General features: G+C 40.9%; 1 protein-coding gene across 2 annotated transcripts in view; it reads left to right on the forward strand.

Moving 5' to 3' along the window:
- The window catches only part of KLF7 (KLF transcription factor 7), an 84,339-nt gene extending 65,477 nt beyond the window's left edge, over positions 1–18,862 (forward strand). Inside the window, exons 4-5 of one of the 2 annotated variants that reach the window (XM_070731972.1) lie at positions 4,248–4,371; positions 18,024–18,174. In XM_070731972.1, the coding sequence (XP_070588073.1) occupies positions 4,248–4,371; positions 18,024–18,075 (176 nt within the window). In that variant the 3' untranslated portion in view covers positions 18,076–18,174. Of the gene's footprint in view, positions 1–4,247; positions 4,372–18,023 lie in introns of both variants that reach the window. The other variant, XM_070731971.1, reaches the window with a different exon arrangement.
- The last annotated feature ends 1,478 nt before the right edge of the window (positions 18,863–20,340 follow it).

Consider the following 20,340-nt stretch of genomic DNA (forward strand, 5'->3'; position numbering starts at 1 on the left):
CTACTTCAACATGGGGTTTGTCACTAGTTATTAATATTTAAGCCTTAGTTCTTTCTCCTCTCTACTGACTCGAAAAACAACACATCCTATTGCCAATGTCAGTCCATGGAATATGCATCTTTCATTTGGACATTTTCATTCAGATATTTGATATTTCACAAGGTTAGGATGGTTTCATAAATGAGTATTTCTGTTCCAAGGTTGCACCAGAGTTTCTTCTGCAGCAAGAGTTTATCTTACCTGTAGTTTTTCCAGGCCTGGCTTTGCCAGTGACATGTTCTCTCATTATGATTGATATTCATTGATATTCACTTGCAAAGGAGTCCTTGGTTGCCTCCCAGTAATTCCCACCATTAAGCAACATTGCCTGTTAATTTCCCATATGCACGAATAAAAAATATCACAGTACAGAAAAGCCATCCCTCCCCCCAAACTGTGACTTTTTGAGTAGTGATTTCTGACTACCCAATCCAGGAATCTTCCCCGTTTGGATTGGACATACTGTACTGTATTTCAGTCAGTCCAAATAGTCTTATTTCAGTACCAGGACAGAAATTGCAATCATTTCAACTGCTGGGTTGGAGTGCTGCATAAAAGGTGAGACTCCTTTCCAGAATCTTTGCTGTGGAACATTTCAAATAGATGCAGACACCCTATGAGGAATTCACAATGGCATGTAAAAAAAATATTTTCTGCAGGAATAAATGACTACAAATCTCACTTTTGGGAAGTTGAAGCAAAGGAGGTTCTGCCTTTTCACTGTGGTGCCAACCTTGTGGAAGAACATCCTTAGGGATCAGGCAGGCTCTCTCTGAGCATCTATTGCAAGCTCTTTGACACTGGAAAGCCTTCCCTTGGTTTGAATTCTGGTTGCTTTCTTTTTATCTGTCTTGTTGTAATGCTGCTATGTTTTAGTTTTGTAGGGGGTGCTTTTAATTGCACTTCGGTACTGTATTTGAGCTGCCAAGGAAGTTAATTGTGCTGTAATAGAAAAAGTATATTGCATAGTTGCATTAAATTACACTATCATTGGCTGATCAAACACACAGTGAATATGGGGAAAATATGAAAGAGGGGATTAAATAAAATTCTCTCTACAATTTTACTTTTGGTTTCCTAAACACAGAATTATAGGATTCTGTGAATTACGTCATGTAATGAAAGAGGATATAGTGGAATAATGGAGGAATGAAACATTGTAATAAAGGTGCAGATAAACAATAGGAAGGTAAGAGCATTTAGGAATGAGCAGTTTGTTTTATGACTGATCCATGCCATTTTTATCCCTGGACAATGCCATTCAAATATAAGCATTAGTCTGGCTCACAAACATGACTCAGCAGGCCCATCAATATGGCACACCCAGATACTTTCTAAAAGAAAAAATATAAATATAAAGACATATTAAAAGCAAAATAAAGTTTGCAAAGAATGTCAAGGATGTCCCTAGATAAAATATATCCAGCTCACCAAGTAAATCATGGGAGAAAGCCTTTCAGAACTCTTAACAACTTTTGCATTAGCGACAGCATTTCATACTCATTTGATTATTAGATTACAGATTATTTTTTGTGTTAACCATTTTATTGAGCATGTTCCACTTTGAGATATGTTGATCTATAGTAGCTTAGAAATACTTTATCAATAAACATAAATTCCTTTGTGCCATCCTGTAACTTTTTATCCTCTTGAAGTCATGCAGTTAAAATGCGTGTTTCTTGTTTATTATGCAGTACTCCACTCACTGAATGAAGAAACCTGTAAATGAGCAGGAAGATATTTTCAGATTTTCAGTCAGTTTGCTTTAATTGTGAGGAAAAGGCAGGTGGTTCACATAACATTTGGTTAAGTACTGGAATAGCCTTCTCCAGTGGCTGATTAGGGAATGGTTGGTAATAGCTAGGGAGGAGAAAACACATTTGTTCAGGCTTTATATGTAAATACCAACAACCTGAATTGGAACAAGGGGAAACTTAATAACTCCTTGGTCCGGCCACTAAATGAGATGAATGGGTTTTAACTGGTTTTAGATAATTTTATTTGGTTTTTTTATATGTTGTACTCTGCCCAGAGCTCAAAAAGGAGTTGGGCGGCCTATAAATTAAATAAATAAATAAATAAATAAATAAATAAATAAATAAATAAACAAACAAACCTTATAAAACTTGCAAAATATACTCTCATTATACAACTATATTCAGCACTCTGGCTGCATCCTTTTTGGACCAAATGTTTTAGGCTGTTTTCAAGGGCAATTCTCATTTTCTCTCTCTCTCTCTCTCTCTCTCTCTCTCTCTCTCTCTCTCTCTCTCTCTCTCTCTCCCTCCCTCCCTCCCTCCCTCCCTCTCCCTCTCTCTCTCTCTCTCTGTAGCATTAATTTATAGAAAAGTTTATCAGGACATATATTATTAGGGTGAGACTTATTCACACAGAGCAATATAACCTAAAATGTGTATTATTCTACAGAGGATGTGTGTATCTAATGATAAAAATAGAATTAGGAGCTACGAAATTGATCACCCCTAAAATGAAAATACAATCATAGCACTTCTGTCTTGCCTAGATTCAGATTCAGTTTCTTGGCTTTTATCCAAACCTTCAGTGCAGTCAGGTGCTGGTTCAGCACTTCCACCTCCTTACCTGAAATTCCTGAGAAAAGAGTAAGAACATCTGCGTGCAGAAGACACTTTACTCTGCATCACCAAATGATCTCCTTCAATTTCTATGGGTGTTCTATAACATGGGAAACTTGGCGAATTCTCCCTCATTGTGAATGTCAATGGGTTGAGTAGAAATCCTCCAACACCACCTTTGGAGTTAGCCATGTCAACCAGTACAAAGCAGTGCATCCTGACCTATGTAAAGAAATTTCTCAGAAGGATACCTGAATGCACTAGAGAAGTCTAAGAGAATGGACAGGGTGCATTTCACTTATATCTTTCCTAACAAAGATAATCAGAACAGTATAACAGATTTGGAAGGGACCTTGAAGATGTTCAAGTCCAACCCCTTGCTTAAGCAGGAGACATTATGTCATTTCAGACAAATATTGAAGGCAAGCCATTGTTAATTGTTCTAACCGGCAGGAGATTTATCCTTATTTCTCCTCGATTAGTTTCCATCCATTGTCTATGAAGATTCACAAACATCTAGATCATGGTTGTCCCAAAGGTACTTTTTCAAGAGGCAACTGGACTTTTCTTCAGCTCTCATGGCAAGGAGCGAAATGGAAGGATGTCAGGGCTACTGGGCTACTGGGATATTTTCAGGGCCAAAACCAGATCTAAAAATTATAAAAGTGGATTTAAAATTGCTTAAAAGCGATCTAAAAAAATTAATTTCTTAAAATATCTGAAAAAAAATAACCTATAAAAGAATGGGAATCAATGTACAAAAGTCACTGACTGGACCAGTTCCAATAAAAGTCACTACCTTCTGTTGACTACTTACTTATGATTAAAAGGCCAGTAAAAGAGTCACAGTTTCAAGGGAAGAAAAGATTGCCTTTTGGGCATTGCACAATTTGTATTTTAACCATTATTTGAATATTTACCAATTCCCATGAATTAATATTGTTTTCTTCATAGTAAATCATTTGTTCAGAACTGTACAGAAACTGCGAAGGAAAAAAAATGCTTAGTAGGTTTCTGAGCAGTGATGCTGGTCTGTCCAAATTCAGAAGTCTAATAAGCTAAATGCCATGAAAATTATGTTTAAATGCATATGTTTACTGCCTTTGCCTTTTGAGTCCACTGGAGTTGGATAGTCAATAAATTTAATCAATGCAAATAATAATGATGATGACAACAACAATATATTACTTGTAGAGGCTTTAGGAATGGACAGTGAAGAATGCCAATTTGACCTTCAAACTCCTTTCTTAGGACTTTGCTGCTATGTGATGTGCTACCAGTTCTCCAGTCCCAAAAATTGTAACTTACAAAATGTTGTATGCACAGACATATGTAAACACAAATACAAGATGGCCATGACAATGAGAATTAAGTGCTCTGAATATCTGGTTTAGAATATAGCATTGCAAGTTCAATTCACTTTTGCACAGAACGTGATTATAATCATTTGCAGGTTCAAGACAGAATCATGTCAGATGTTCCTATTCAGACAGTAATCATTACATGCGACAACCACTTTTAATGACTTATGGAATGTATGTATGAATGGGAAATGTGCCTTTTATGTAAATTTTGCTTTCAACGTTAACAAGACTTCCGTAATCTCCTCTGCAGGTGAGAAGCCTTACAAATGTTCATGGGAAGGGTGTGAGTGGCGTTTTGCACGAAGTGATGAACTGACACGGCATTACAGGAAGCACACGGGAGCAAAGCCCTTTAAGTGCAGCCATTGTGACAGGTAACAGTTACTATTTTCTCTCACATTTTATCCCACTTCTTAATTCAAGAAGGGCTCCCAAAGCAATGTAGATGTAATGATGATGGTTGGTCTCACAGTCAGCCAAATGATTAGACTGGAGTTGGCATTTTTATCCACCCTTTGAATTCTTTCTAAAGACCTCGGAAAGGCAGATGTTATTTGATAGTGTTTTAAAGATATTGCGGTAGCTTATAAACTGATCCAAGTATGGCTGCCTTTTGCAATTGACTGATGGTAAATTTGTCAAACCTGATCGTGTTCAAGTGCTGTTCCAGATGTTTTGGGATTGCACCCAAGGTACCTTTTACCGTTAGTACTATGTTTGTTTTCTTTAGCCACAGTTGTTCTACTTCTCAATCGCAGGTTTTTGTGTTTTGTTATTTTCTCCAGTTATTTTTCTTTTATTGCTGTTTCTGTATTTTTATATTATTATTATTTAAATACAGCACTTGTCCTATTTTTGTGAAAACATATTGACTTTTTCTTTCAAATGTATGGTTAGTTCGTATTTTAATGCACTTCTCTGTACAGATTCTAAAGAATAAAATAATATGTACTGCAAATCCTGGCAGCTACAGTGATCCCCCGGTTATTGCGTCCCCGACCATTGCGAACAGGGTAATTTGCGATTTTTGAACCCGGAAGTCAAAACACCATCTGCGCATGCGTGCCCTTTTTTCTATGGGCACGCATGCGTAGATGGCGCCGGGCAGATCAGCTGCTGGGCGGCTTCCCTGGGTCTTCCCCCTCTTGCTGGCGGGAGGGCGAAGCCCCCCCCAGCACCCGCTCGCCCGCCCTTCGCCCGGGAAGTTCGCCAGGAGTAAGCGGAGAACGGCGCGCCTGTTTTAAAACGATCAGAGCCGGCCGGCTCCGATCGTTTTAAAACAGGCGCGCCGTTCTCCGCTGACTCCTAAAGCGGGGAAGTTCGCCAGGAGTCAGCGGAGAACGGCGCGCCTGTTTTAAAACGATCGGAGCTTTCCAATGAGTCCCGAAGACAAACGTCAAACTTCCGCATTTGTCTTCGGGACTCATTGGAAAGCCGCGCGGGTGTTTTAAAACGTCGCCGCCGACATGGGGGGCTTGCTAGCACCCCCCCAAACCCGGGTTGGGGGTTCGGGGGGGTGCTAGCGAGCCCCCCATGTCGGCGGCGATGTTTTAAAACAGCCGCGCCGCCCCGCCCCCAATCTTCGGCTCCTCGCTAGCGCTGCGGAAGTTAAAAACACCATCTGCACATGCGCAGATGGTGTTTTTACTTCCGCAGCGCTACTTCGCGAAAACCCGCTCGTTGCGGGGGGTCCTGGAACGGAACCCTCGCAACGAGCGGGGGATCACTGTATACCCAGGAGGCGTTTGCTCAGGTTCATCTGGGACACGAGTTGCACCCTTTCTTCAGTGGGGAGATCTTCAGTCTGTAACTCATACTCTAATCACCTCCCAACTGGTTATTGCAATACATCATAGGTCAGTGAGGGCAAACCTTTTTTTCCTCCGGTGCTGAAAGAGTGTGGGTGGGTGCTATTGTGGATACGTGAGTGCCCATACCTATAATTTAATGCCCGGGGAGGATGAAAACAGCTTCCCCAAAGGCCCTCCGGAGGCCAGAAATGGCCTTTTTCCCAACTTCTGGTGGGCTCAGTAAGCTCATGTTTTGCCCTCCCCAGGCTCCAAATGCTTTCCTGGAGCCAGGGAAGGTAAAAATGCCCTCCCCGATCCACTGGAGGCTCCCTGGAAGCCATAAACACCCTCCCAGAGCCTCTGTGTGAGCCAAAAATCTGCTGAGCAGCACACACCTGCATGTTGGAGCTGAACTAGGGCAATGGCTTGCATGCCAGCAGAAATGGCTCAGCGTGCCATCTGTCGCACCCGTGCCATCGGTTCGCCATCACTGTCATAGGTGGAGCTGCCTTTGACGACCAGCTGGAAGCTATAGCTGGTTTAAACTGCAATAGCATAAACAGTAATAGGCATCTGCCAACATGCGCATGGATCATCAGTGCTATGCAAACTGTATTGGTTGTCATTCAGCTTCCAGATCTAATTCAAGATGTTGTTTATTACCAACAAAGCATTGTACGGTATAGTGCCTGGATACCTGAAGGCCAATTCATCTCCTATCCTTCCTTCCTGTCTAGTACATTTGGGATGTCCCCAAATGTTGTGGAACTAAGGAAGCATGCCCCAATCTTGTGGAAAGAGCATTGCCCAAGAGATAAGAACTGTGCCATCTCTCCTGGGGTTCTGGAAAGCACTTAACACCTAGCTTTGCTGTAGGCTTGGGATGGGTTCGTTATTGTTGTTTACTGGGGCTGGGCTTAGCGGGGAGGGGACTGTTTTTCTTTTGACTTGTATTGCTTTTGGATCATTTTACTCTAGATTGCTTATGTGGTTTTATGTTTTATCTGTTTGGGGGAGGGGTTGTATACCACCCAGAATTCCTTAGAGTTGGACGGTATAATAAATAACTAGTTTTCTTGGTCCAATCTCTCTTTTTTTATAGGCATTATAGCAATAGTTTCAAATCTTTCTTTTACCACAGATACCTTTTAAATATGTTTTGTGGCCACCAACCCCCGAGATTTAATTCAAGATTTAAATCCTAACATTTCTTCAAGCCCCCCCCCTCAGAGTCCATGGAATACAGGTTGAGAACCACTACACTATAAGATTAGTAACAGGATTAAAACAAAACGTGAATACCTCCTTCATTCCTCCAGGAAGGAATATAGGGAAGACATTAACATTAACATCCCAAACATGCATATGGTGAGAAAAATTAAACATCATATAGTTGGCTTCCACTATAAAAAGCAGTCTGCCAAAGTATTGCAGTGCTTCTCTGAAGCAGCAAAGTGTGTAGGGAAGAGCCAAATGTGGAGAATATGCTACTTCATTTATCCCTATAATGCCTTTGTTATAAAAATTGGTTCAAGCATAGTTATATATGTAGAGAGATCAGATTTTTGAACAACAAACAGTTAGATTATGTTCATTATAGCCTATAAGATGAGACAGAAAGGAGGATAGAAAAAAAATTAGAACTGGGAAGAATTTAAAATATATAGTATGTACACTTCTGGCATCAGAATGTGAAGTATGCACAGTTGTCTTTTAACATTTGTCTCAGATTTATGTAATGCCAAATTTTCTGAACAAACAACTTTATTGTCTGTCTGTCTATCCATCCTATTTCTAAACCTCCCATTTCCCCCAGTTATACAAATATACAGCAGAATTAATAAAATAGGGAGTGTATATAAAATGTACATTTATGGGAAAAATTCTATCAATAAAGAACAGCAACTTGAATGTATTAGGAAAAATACAGTCATTGAAAAAATTGGGGAAATGTTCAGAGAAATCCTTATTGTATTTATAGAAACATTGAAAATGTTGCAAATAGATGGATATGCAAACTGGAATGGAATGAATTTAAGCAAGAATAGGCAGTGCAGTATCCAGGGATGTTGCATCAGATTCTACCTCCTCCCCCTGCCGTCTTTTCAAATTTCCTTAATTATCTGAACAGAAAAACATGAATAGCAAAACAAAATGCTAGCTTCCTGAGAGTGACCTGTGACTAGAGATGGCGCTTAAAACAAACTTCCACAATACTATTACTGAGGGGGAAATGGATGTTTTTATCCCTGTGTGTCTTTGTGAATGCTGCCTAATGTCAGCCATTTTATATTCATATAATAAGGTTCGTATGAAGTGTCTATAACGTGCTTTCAAAATATGTCCATTAGTCCCAAAGATTGCCTATTTTTTGCTACGGATTGCAAAAGTGAAAAATAGAAAACGTATTAACAAATTCATTTATCCCTAATCAAAGATGAAGCCAAATTGCAAACCAGTCTTAAAGTAAATAATCAACCTCCAAATCAGATACATAAAATGGCAAATGTTTTGGTTTGTATTTTTAATGAAAGGCACTGAAAGAAATAAAAAAAACATATTTAAAATTGCTGCATGTTGAAATGTTAAGAATTCAAATTATAAATCAGCCTTATCCAGCTCTGCCTTGCAGTTACATATTATGAAACTGTTCATTGTAAAACTAAAAAAAAAATTCTACACCTGTGCAAATGTCCATCTGTCATTGTAGTAAAAAACTACAGATTCAATGAGAAACTATTTTGCATATACTGAAATCTTGTTTTGGTGTACCCATTGTGGATATGCAGAGCTTCAAAGGATTAACTAACAACTGCTAACAAAGATGCAGATTTTGATCAAAGCAGTAATAGGAAATAAATGTAATAAATAAAAGGGAAAGTGTAAAATGTTCCCAATTTAACAATTAACTCCAGTATGAAGTATGAATCAAAACTAGAAAGAAATAAAATAATAAAATACAAAGGCAAAACCCAAACTTGTATTCATTACCTGTGGGAGGAAGATAATTATGAATTTTTCTCCATCTTACACACACACACACACACACACACACACACACACACACACACAATGTATTTATGAGAGCAGTGAAGCAAAGATGCTTAGAGGATGACTTTGGGTCAGTTACTCCTTCATAGCCCAAATTGTTTCTTAGGGGTATTTCTTCTAGGAAAAAGAGGTAAGAAAGCTATATAATAGCTGAACGAAAGGCAGGATATAAATCTCACACATTAATATTATAGGAACTGTATACTTATTATTTGGTTTTATGAACTCACAGATGTATATAAGAGGTTATGAATAGGATAGGATAGGATAGGATAGAATTTTTTATTGACCAAGTGTGATTGGACACACAAAGAATTTGTCTTGGTGCATATGTTCTTAGTGTACATAAAAAAAATGTTTGTCAGGTTCTATGCTAGGCCTTATTAAAGTCCTTGATGTTGTAGAAATGTAATTTAGAAATCTAACATTGAAGAGTTACTTCATTCTTTACTTTGGTTATTTTATTTTATTTTAATTTCTAGGCCGCCCTTCTCCAGCAGACTCGGAGCGGCTTACAAGATAAAATCAATACAAAATACAAAATTTATGAAGCCCAAGCATAAAACCTAAGTCCAAAGCCCCAAACAATTAAAACCATTCAACCAAATTCATCCAATCACAATCATACTATCAGCCGGAGCACAATGTTAGCGCTCAAGGGCCCCTGGTCTGCTGGCAAAGGTGTGTTTTTAAAACCTTTTGAAAGGCCAGGAGGGTGGGGGCAGTGCAAATCTCTGGGGGGAGTTGATTCCAAAGGACCCCATCATGCAACATTGCTTGGCTGATGGGACTTCATGGGATCTGACCGGCCACTGAGATGCATGAGGCAGGAGATGGTCCCGTAAGTAATCTGGTCCTAAGCCATGTAGGACTTTATAGGTAATAACCAACACTTTAAATTGCATTCGGAGACCAATCAATAGCCAGTGCAACTTGTGGAGGGATGGTGTTGTATGGGTATATCTCAGTAGACCCCTAACAACTCGCACAGCTGCATTTTGGACTAGCTGCAGTCTCTGAACATTCTTTAAAGGTAGCTCCATGTAGAGAGCATTGCAGTAATCAATCCGCAAGGTGATGAGAATGTGACTGACTGGGAGAAGAGACTCCTGGTCCAAGTAGGACCGCAACTGGTACACCAGGCGAACCTGTGCAAACATCCCCTTACCAGAGCGGAAAGATATTGCTCTAGCCTCAGGTGTCGATCAAGGAGGACTCCCAAGTTGTGGACCTCTCTGAAGGGGTCAAAAGTTTCTCCCCAGGGTAATGGAAGGACAGATGGAATTGTCCCTGGGAAGCAAAACCCACAGCCATTCTGTCCATCCAGATCCTCACAGCCTCCAGGCACCGGTACATCACCTCTACTGCTTCACTGAATTGACATGGGGTGGAAATGTACAGCTGGGTACACCAGGGTACTGTTGGTAACTCACCCCATGTTATTGGATGATCTCAGCTATTGGTTTCATATATATGTTATACAGCAGGGGAGAGAGAACCAACCCCTGAGGCGCCTCACAAAGGGGGGGCCTAGGAGTTGACCTCTGACCCACATCAACACCGACTGCGACTGACTGGAGAGGTAGGTGAAGAGCCACCATAATACAGTGCCTCCCATCCCCAACTCCTCCAATCAGTGCAGAAGGATACCATGGTCGATGGTATTGAAAGCCACTGAGAAGTCAAGAAGCACCTATCCTGGGTCCACCAGAGATAATCTATCAGCACAACCAAAAGAGTTTCAGTGCTGGGACTGAAACCGGACTGATGAGGGTTAAGATAATTGGTTTCATCCAAGGACCGTAGGAGCTGGAGTGCCACCACCTTCTCAACAACCTTACCTAGCCAGATCCAGGGAAAGCTTCTTGAGGAGGGGATGCACCATCACCTCCTTTAACAGGAACAGGAAGGGCCCCTCCATCAACGAAGCGTTACCGCCTGAATCTAGCTTCATGTCACCTTCCTGGTGATTGAGACCAGATAGGGGGGAAACAGGTCCAATAAACAGGTGGAGGAGTTCACAGCTCTCATGGCCTTGTCCACTTCATCAGGTGTCACCAGTTCAAACTCTTCCCACACAACCAGACTAAGACAGGTCCCTGTCACCTGTGTGAAAACTGCCTGCTAGTCCAGATCCTTCCAGATCTGAGCGACTTTATCTGCAAAAAACTTATTAAAATTCTCAGCTCTGCCCTGCAAGATTCTTCCACCATCATCCTGTCTCAAGGAGTGAGCGAGTCACCCTAAACAGGGCGGCTGGACGGGATTCTGTGGATGCAATCAAGACAGAAAGATGCAAACATTTTGCTGCCTTGATCACCACTAGATAAGTATTAATAAAAGATCTTAATAGTGTCAGGTCAGATCTAGATTTACTGGCCCTCCAACACTCCTCTAAATGTCTCTTATGGCATTTCATCTCCCTGAATTCCTCATGAACCAAGGAGATCTCCTGGCATAGAGAGGTAGCACACGAAGCCATCTGTTCGGGAAGCATGGTGGGGTCACATGTGCATGCACGGAGGGCAGGGCAGCACAGGCACACTTTCATGCATAGAATATGGGGCACATGGGGGCATTACATTAATGGTGTGTGCTATCGGGTGTGTGCTTTTGGTATCCAAGGAAAAAAAGATTAGCCATCATGGGACTAGGCTAGTTCCCAAAATATATGGTAAGAGACGGACTTTATATTCTTATCTCTTCAGTTGCTTTAGAATGAGCTAGGAAATTTCTCAAGATTTCTTCATCCCATCTTTTTCTCCCTTTTTCATTTCCCTTTCTGGATCAGAATTTTCCTTCTTTTTTTTTTAGTGGAGTATAGTGATGTTAATTAAATTTAACATGATTTCTGGGGAATCCTAGCTCGAAGCATGGCACACATTCTTCTTGAATGCTGCTTCCTCTAATGGGGGTGTGTAACCACGATGCTACTTTGTCCTTTCATATTCATGTACTTGTTTTCAACGATGGTGATTTTTTCATTGTGCAATGGTTTCCCATTGCCTTCTAAACCACTGCTGCTTTACTGTGGTGGTATATTTCATCTCTGCTATTGTATAAACCACAAACAGCTGTTGCAGACTGCATACATTAACTTGTAATTGCTACTGATAGTTGCTGTAGTTGTCCTTTATCAGGGATTTGCTTATTTATTTGTGGTATTACTTGCTAGATCATAACACATGTTAGATACTATACATGCAACATATTTGTCAAGTCAATTGCTTATCTAAAATGTTACCACTACAACTGCTAGTGCTATTGTTAACTTTCACAACTGTTTTTGCAGCTCACCATATCTGCTATCTCTTATGCCATCCAAACCCCAGTGAAGGCCTAGATGAAGGAATTGAAGGGGAACTAATCAAATCTACAGATGGTGGGAGTAGCCAATACCACAGAAAATAGGTTCAGGATCCAGATGGATCTTGACAGACTTATTCACTGGGCCCAAACAAATAAAATGATATTAAATGCAGAGAAAAGTAAAGTCCTACACCTAGGTAAGAGAAACCAAAGCCATACATATAAACTGAGTGAAACTACACTCAATAGCAGCGATTGCGAGAGGGATCTTGGAGTCTTGGTAGACAACCAACTAAATATGACCCAGCAATGTGCAGTGGCAGCTAAAAAGTCCAATACAGCCCTGTGTTGCATTAACAGAGGGATGCAATCTAGTACTAGGGAGGTACTAATAATACTCTATGAAGCCTTAGTTAAACCACACCTAGAGTAATGCATCCAGTTTTGGTCACCACACTACAAAAAATACATTAAAACTCTAGAGAAAGTGCAGAAGAGAGCAACCAGGATGATAAGGGGACTGAAAACTAAAACATACAAAGAGGGGTTGCAGGAACTGGGCATGGTTAGTCTAGCAAAGAGAAGGACCAGGGGAGATATGATGGCAGTGTTCTAGCACCTGAGGTGGTTGCCACAGAGAAGAGAGGGTCAGGCTGTTTTTCAAAGCACCAGAAGGCCAGGCTAGGAATAATGGATGGAAGCTGACCAAAGAGTGATTCAACCTGGAAATAAGGAGAAACTTTCTAACAGTGAGCACAATCAAACAGTGGAACAGCTTGCCTGCGGAGATTGTGAGCGCTCCAACACTTGAGAGGTTGGACTGCCATTTGTCTGAAATGGTATAGGGACTCCTGCTTGAGCAGGGGGTTGGACCAGATGACCTACAAGGTCCCCCCCAACTCTAATAAATAATAATAATAATAATAATAATAATAATAATAATAATAATAATAATAATAAAATGGCATGTGTTCAAGCAGTGTGTGGAAAATAAGGAAGCTGACTCCATATTCCTTACAATTCTCGCCTTGTCTGTTCCTTGTCTGTCACTAGCTTTATGAACGCTATCCTAAAGGCATGGGTATAAGGTGTTTCTCCGTACACATACCCCTCATAAAATAGGGGAAAGGCAAACAGGGTTGGATATATTTCAGGATGAAGTGGAAGGGTGATTGATAGCAAGTCCCAGTTATTGCTGCAAGGGAGCATGAGTCAGTTATGACCTGGCTTGGTAACATCTGAAAGTAGCCACTAAAGAGCCAAGGAGAACAAGTGTTTTAGAGCAGACATGCAGACCTATTCAACTATATTTTGCCAGATAATAACAACAGCCATCACTATGACACAAGGAGATGCCAAAGCCAAAATGGCACAAACAAAATCACATTCATGAAATCATTGGAATGTTATAAGAGATGTATAATTATCATTTTAAAGGTCTTTATATAAGATTATATAATTTATAAATTGGATTTTTGTTGAAGAGATTTTAGATAATATTATTTTTTCTTTATTATTGTATATTGGGAAGTTGGTAATGTTATTAACCAATGGATGGAAGTGTACAGATAAGATTAGAGTTTGTTTAAATATGGAAATGAGTTAAATTTTAAAAAAATGAATAATAAAGTTGAAAGGGAGATGTGACATGGGAAAAGAGATCAGAAATTTAGGGCATTTAGAAATGACAGAATGAAAAAAAAATGAGTAAAGATATAAATTGAAGAAAGGGAGGCGTGCAGCCTAAAATTAAGAGGTACACAAGAGAGAATGAATATGTCTGGAAGATAAGATATAGTGATTAATTTGGAAGAAAATTGAAAATTAAAGATGGTAGACCCGTGCAACAAAAATAGGAACCAAGGAGAGGCAGCATTAGAATAACAGTAGATATATCTAGAACAATATTTATTTATTTATTATTATTTATTTATTTGTTTGTTTGTTTGTTTATTTAGACTTGTATGCCGCCCCTCTCCGCAGACTCGGGGCGGCTCACAACAAAGTGAAAAAACAATTCACAACAAATCTAAATTTCTACTAAAAACATTTAAAAACCCCATTTTCTAAACACACATACATACACACATACCATTCATAAATTGTATATGCCCGGGGGAGATGTCTCAGTTTCCCCATGCCTGATGACACAGGTGGGTCTTAAGGAGCTTACGAAAGGCAAGGAGAGTAGGGGCAGTTCTAATCTCCGGGGGGAGTTGGTTCCAGAGGGTCGGGGCCGCCACAGAGAAGGCTCTTCCCCTGGGGCCCACCAACCGACATTGTTTAGTTGACGGGACCCGGAGAAGGCCCACTCTGTGGGACCTAATCGGTCGCTGGGATTCGTGCGGCAGCAGGCGGTCTCGGAGATATTCTGGTCCAGTGCCATGAAGGGCTTTAAAGGTCATAACCAACACTTTGAATTGTGACCGGAAGTTGATCGGCAACCAATGCAGACTGCGGAGTGTTGGTGAAACATGGGCATACCTAGGTAGGCCCATGACTGCTCTCGCAGCTGCATTCTGCACGATGTGCAGTTTCCGAACACTTTTCAAAGGTAGCCCCATGTAGAGAGCATTACAGTAGTCGAGCCTCGAGGTGATGAGGGCATGAGTGACTGTGAGCAGAGATTCCCGGTCCAAATAGGGCCACAACTGGTGCACCAGGCGAACCTGGGCAAACGCCCCCCTCACCACAGCTAAAAGATGCTTCTCTAATGTGAGCTGTGGATCGAGGAGGATGCCCAAGTTGTGTACCCTCTCCGAGGGGATCAATAATTCCCCCCCCAGGGTGATGGACAAACAGATGGAATTGTCCTTGGGAGGCAAAACCCACAGCCACTCCGTCTTATCAGGGTTGAGTTTGAGTCTGTTGACACCCATCCAGGCCCCAACAGCCTCCAGACACCGGCACATCACTTCCACTGCTTCGTTGACTGGACATGGGGTGGAGATGTAAAGCTGGGTATCATCAGCGTACTGATGATACCTCACCCCATGCCCTTGGATGATCTCACCCAGCAGTTTCATGTAGATATTAAATAGCAGGGGGGAGAGGACCGACCCCTGAGGCACCCACAAGGGAGAGACCTAGAGGTCGACCTCTGACCCCCCACTAACACCGACTGCGACTGACCGGAGAGGTAGGAGGAGAACCACTGAAGAACAGTGCCTCCCACTTCCAACCCCTCCAGCCGGCGCAGAAGGATACCATGGTCAATGGTATCGAAAGCCGCTGAGAGGTCAAGGAGCACCAGGACAGAGGATAAACCCCTGTCCCGGGCCCGCCAGAGATCATCCATCAACGCGACCAAAGCAGTTTCTGTGCTGTAACCGGGCCTGAAACCCGACTGTTGGGGACCTAGATAATCAGCTTCTTCCAAGGACCGCTGGAGCGCCACCACCTTCTCAACAACCTTCCCCATAAAGGGAAGGTTGGAGACTGGATGATAGTTATTAAGTACGGCTGAGTCCAGGGAAGTCTTCTTGAGGAGGGGGCGCACAAGCGCCTCCTTATAGGGTGCTGTAAAGGACCCACTCCCCAAGGAAGCATTGACAATCTCCTGGACCCAGCTCTGTGTCACCTCCCTGCTGGCCGAAACCAGCCAGGAGGGACACGGATCCAGTAAGCAGGTGGCAGAACTCACAGTTCCAATGGCCTTGTCCACTATCAGGTGTCACCAGATCAAATTCTTCCCAGACAGGTGGACAAGTACATGCCCCAGTCACCTCGACTGACTCATTGTCAGTCAACTCTGCTTTTCAATCGGAGTCAAGGTCCGCCCGGATCCGAGCAATTTTATCAACGAAAAATGTATTAAAATCCTCAGCACTACTCTGCAAGGGCTCCCCAACTCCCCCCTTGGTTAAGAATGGAGCGGGTCACCCTAAACAGAGCGGCCAGCCGAGATTCCGCTGCTGCAATCAAGGAAGCATGGTATGCGCATCTTGCTGCCTTGAGCACCACTTTGTAAGTCTTAATATGAGCTCTTACAAGTGTTCGGTCGGATTCAGACTTACTCTTCCTCCATCGCTTCTCTAGACGTCTCTTCTGGCGTTTCAACTCCCGGAGATCCTCGTTGAACCATGGTGCTCTACGGGGTCTAGTGCCGCGGAGAGATCGCAACAGCGCAATCCGGTCAAGAGCCTCTGCTGCAGCCTTGTTCCAGGCCTTAGCAAGAGACTCTGCCGAACTGTGGACTAGTGTATCTGGAATATGGTTTCTGATTGGATGTACTCAGGGAAGGACAAGAAGTAGTAGAAAGGAAGGGGAGAAAAGGAGGACAGAAGTAGGAAAGGGGGAGAAAGGGAGAAAGAAGGTAGAGGGACAAGAGGGAGAGGAGTAGTATGAAATATAGAAGGAAAACAGATGGGAGATAAAAGTACAAAAGGTGCAAATTTAGGATATTTGTTTATGGCATTTGTGGACAGAAATGTATAATTATGTTTGTTTTGATATTATGGTATATGTATGGATGTTTATGTAAAATTGGTGAAAAAAATACAAAATTCTTTAAAATAAAATCACATTCCCACTAAATTAAAGGTGAAATGACAAAAAAGTACCTAGTACTCTTTCCTATCTTCTGTGCAATAAAGGGCTGGCACTCTTTCAGAACAATATGAAATATGTGTTTAAAAATAAGTTTGGTGCTCTTTTCAGAATAAGCATGGAACAAGTTTGTAAAAGGAGTCCACCTAAGATCTGATGGGCACTATTGGAAAGCACAAGCTAAGTATTAACAAAGTGGAAGTCAGATGTCCCATCTGTCCTGAAGTTAAACCACAGTGCCAAGAAACCAGAATGGAGGATTGTGACCACCAAAGTTTAAAGTGGCTAAAAGGGTCAGGGTTGATCCCAGCTCCTGACCATGTCAAATGATCAGTGAAGTGTGCCAGATTGTACTTGCAAAAATCTATTGAGAGGAGAGAGAAAACATTCTTTTAAAGCTGGAACAACTGAGGATGACTTTAAGTCACTTCAGATATGGATTATGACTTAAACAATGCCAAGGGGACATGGAAGGAAAAAAGCAGTCATTGGGGCAAAGTTTGTGTGGTGGTTAGAGGCAAGTGAGGAAGAGCACATAAATCAGAACAGTGCTTTTGTGTAGGGCTACCATAGATAGACTGCCAAAATCCAGATGATTGCTAAATGACAACAAAGAGTCATAGTTTTCCATATCTCTCTTTTCTATTTAGTGACCATATGGATTTCTGCAGCCCAAATATGGCCATCCTTGGTGACATGAAGCTCTTAAGAGTAATATAATCTTGAACTATGAATACATATGCATATTTCTGAATGCTTTCCTTTTGTTAGAAGACTGTTTAAAATATTTCAGTGGGCTCAATTTTTTGGAGTAGGAGCTATCTCTAAATCAGTATATGCAATGGTCTTTTAAAATGCTGTATATTGTTTGAGAATGGCTTCTCTATCTGGGATCAAGTTTGTGTCTTTATTTCTCAATAATTATCTTGCTTCCTGCCTGGCTGGACCACATTAGATGGGCATTTCTTTCCAGCCATCCTTTTCCGTTATAAGCCACTGACTAAAGTTATCATGGAGCATTCCAAAATTATGAGATTGTCTCACCCATTTTTCTTCTAAAAGGATTCTTCCACGACCATGGCAACTGAAAAGATAGATTCTGAAATGGATGTAGTAGAATTGAAATTGCCAGCTAAATTTATATTCATTTATTACTCATATCTTGTTTAGTACATATCAGGTACTAAAATTTACAATTTCTGCAATTTTATTATGCAGGAGTAAGCAGAAACCTTTCCAGCTGGTTAAAAACTGTACACAGTGAGAAATGAAATCCAAAAGAGATAATTGTCTTTGATACTGATTTTATTTTTGTATTTATTTTGCAGGTGTTTTTCAAGGTCTGATCACCTTGCCCTCCATATGAAGAGGCACATCTAAATAATAGGGAACATACAGTGTGACACGGATGCTGTCAGACCATAGCGTCATGGGAAGAAGGGTGGAACTCAATTGCCTGTCTCTTGCTACCTTCCAAAAGAAGAGAATTTGATCACATGTATACTTCTATATACACAATATGCACTAAATGCTGTCATGCTCTCAGCAGTACATTAATCTGTTTCGGATGCCTTGCCCATCTGAAAGGCAGAAGACATGTGATTAGGAAAAGGGATGCAGGGGAAGTCTTTAAGACACAGTTGCTTACAGCACTTCAGAACTTGAAAATCTTTGCTCCTGTTTATTGCCAGTGGAAATCAAAGCAGATGAAAGAGGATTCCTTGCAGGTGAACAAGATAGAAGCAGCATATATATGTAACTCGCTTCTTGGTGCAACTTGACTGGGGATAGGGGGGTGGAAACCTATTTTGGACTTGCATATTTGTAGCACTAACTTTTCTTTTGAGATAATTTTGGAAGGAAAACTAGTGACCTAGAAAAGCCAAATTACAGTTTGGTAGCCAAAACGTTACTGTCTTGGTTCCTTTTGCCGATTTTGTTTTAAGGCACCCTTGCATACAACAATTCATCAAGATTCCTCAAGAACTTCTTGATCTGCTCCGTTTTCTTTTTTCATAGAACTGAGCTGTCAAGATCTGTTCAAGTCAATACCAATGGCCTTAATTGGCAGTGCACTCTGCAGCGATCCTAGGATACACCTACCACTTTTCTTGCTTCGCCAATTGTGGATTTATCAAGGAGATACAGATAGATAAATAGATAAAAAGAGAGAGAGAGAGATACTGTTTTGTTTCTTTAATTTTTCTATTTCGTTATTGTACATCACGTGCACAGAGGAACTGTGAAAACTGATGATATGATTGCATAATGGTTGACAAGCGAAATCCATGAGCAAGATCACAGTATATCTTTGGAGGCATCACCATATTGCCATAGTTCAACTTCCTATTTAATTACCTACTGAAAACTTGAACGAAAGCTTATTTGAAGCTTTGAACCTTTTCTCCAAGTTTCTGAGAACTCATTTACACACCTGGATATCTGTCTTGGATTCTCTCACTCAGGCATGACTTCAGGTTTTCCTTCTGCACCCTGGGGAGCATGCTTGTGGCAACCCACAAAAAATGGTTAGCAATTCTGGTTATTTGTTGTTGCTAGCCCTTTTACCTGGTGAAATACGTGGTAACATATGTGTATCTGGCACCGCAAAAGAAATATTTTGGGTTAAGCAGATCCATAGAATACTTGCAATCATGTAAGTTATGAGTGGAAAAGTGAGAATCTCTTACTTTTAATATTGGTCTCTTACATGTTTTCTTCTAAAAAATGAAAATGTCTACCTAGATTCTCCTTTCCCATTTTATTAAGGTGGTGAAATTCCCACTTGTCCAACACAATGCAGTTGAATGAAAGGATTGGCTTTTTGGTAAGCACGGACGTCTTCGCAAACAACTAATTTAGACAAAAAAAATAGATGCATGGGTCTACTTCAAGCACTGGTTGTACTATTTAATGAACAATGGAGGCATCAGGCTCATGCTTGGATCTTGTAGATAGTTTGATGGTTGTGGTCAAATTACATATTTTTTTCTGTACTTACACACACACACACACACACACACACACAAAAACACACCTTCCTCTATATATGCATAATGTTTATTTTTAGCTAGTTGGAGCTGGCACTATTCCAAAGACTGCCTTTTCAAACTATCTCTCATGCAGGTAAAGAGATAGTAATTCAGAATGGCTGTGTATAGTTAATTTGGGACCATCCCTGCAAGATGTGCTGAGAAACGGAATGGCCTGTAACTCTCTTGGTTGCTACTCTTCCACTCACTAAACTAGCTCACTGCCCTACTTTGGACTGTTTTTGACTTGTTGACTGTTCACTAATTTCCTAATTCATGTTTAGGGTGTAGAGACATTAAAATAACTTTTTTATATCTTCAAATATATAATGGAAGTACAGACACAGATTCATAATACTTAGCCCTTGGGATTTTCTTTCCATCTATAATTTCATTCAGCTTTGAGGTTCCAAACAATACCCTCTTCGGGCTCAGAATCCCTGCATATACTGTGACTATCAGCAATCATTGATATTGCAAATAACAAAGCCTAGCCCTTAATGATGGAATGAGATATGGACCAAAAGCTTAACATTCTTTACAGAGGCAATTAACATTAGAATTTAAGAATAAGGATAAGATCTAAGTTTTATTCCAAAGATATTTGTGGTGA

This window comes from Erythrolamprus reginae, chromosome 1 (assembly GCF_031021105.1).
Source record: "Erythrolamprus reginae isolate rEryReg1 chromosome 1, rEryReg1.hap1, whole genome shotgun sequence".
NCBI classification, from domain to species: domain Eukaryota; kingdom Metazoa; phylum Chordata; class Lepidosauria; order Squamata; family Dipsadidae; genus Erythrolamprus; species Erythrolamprus reginae.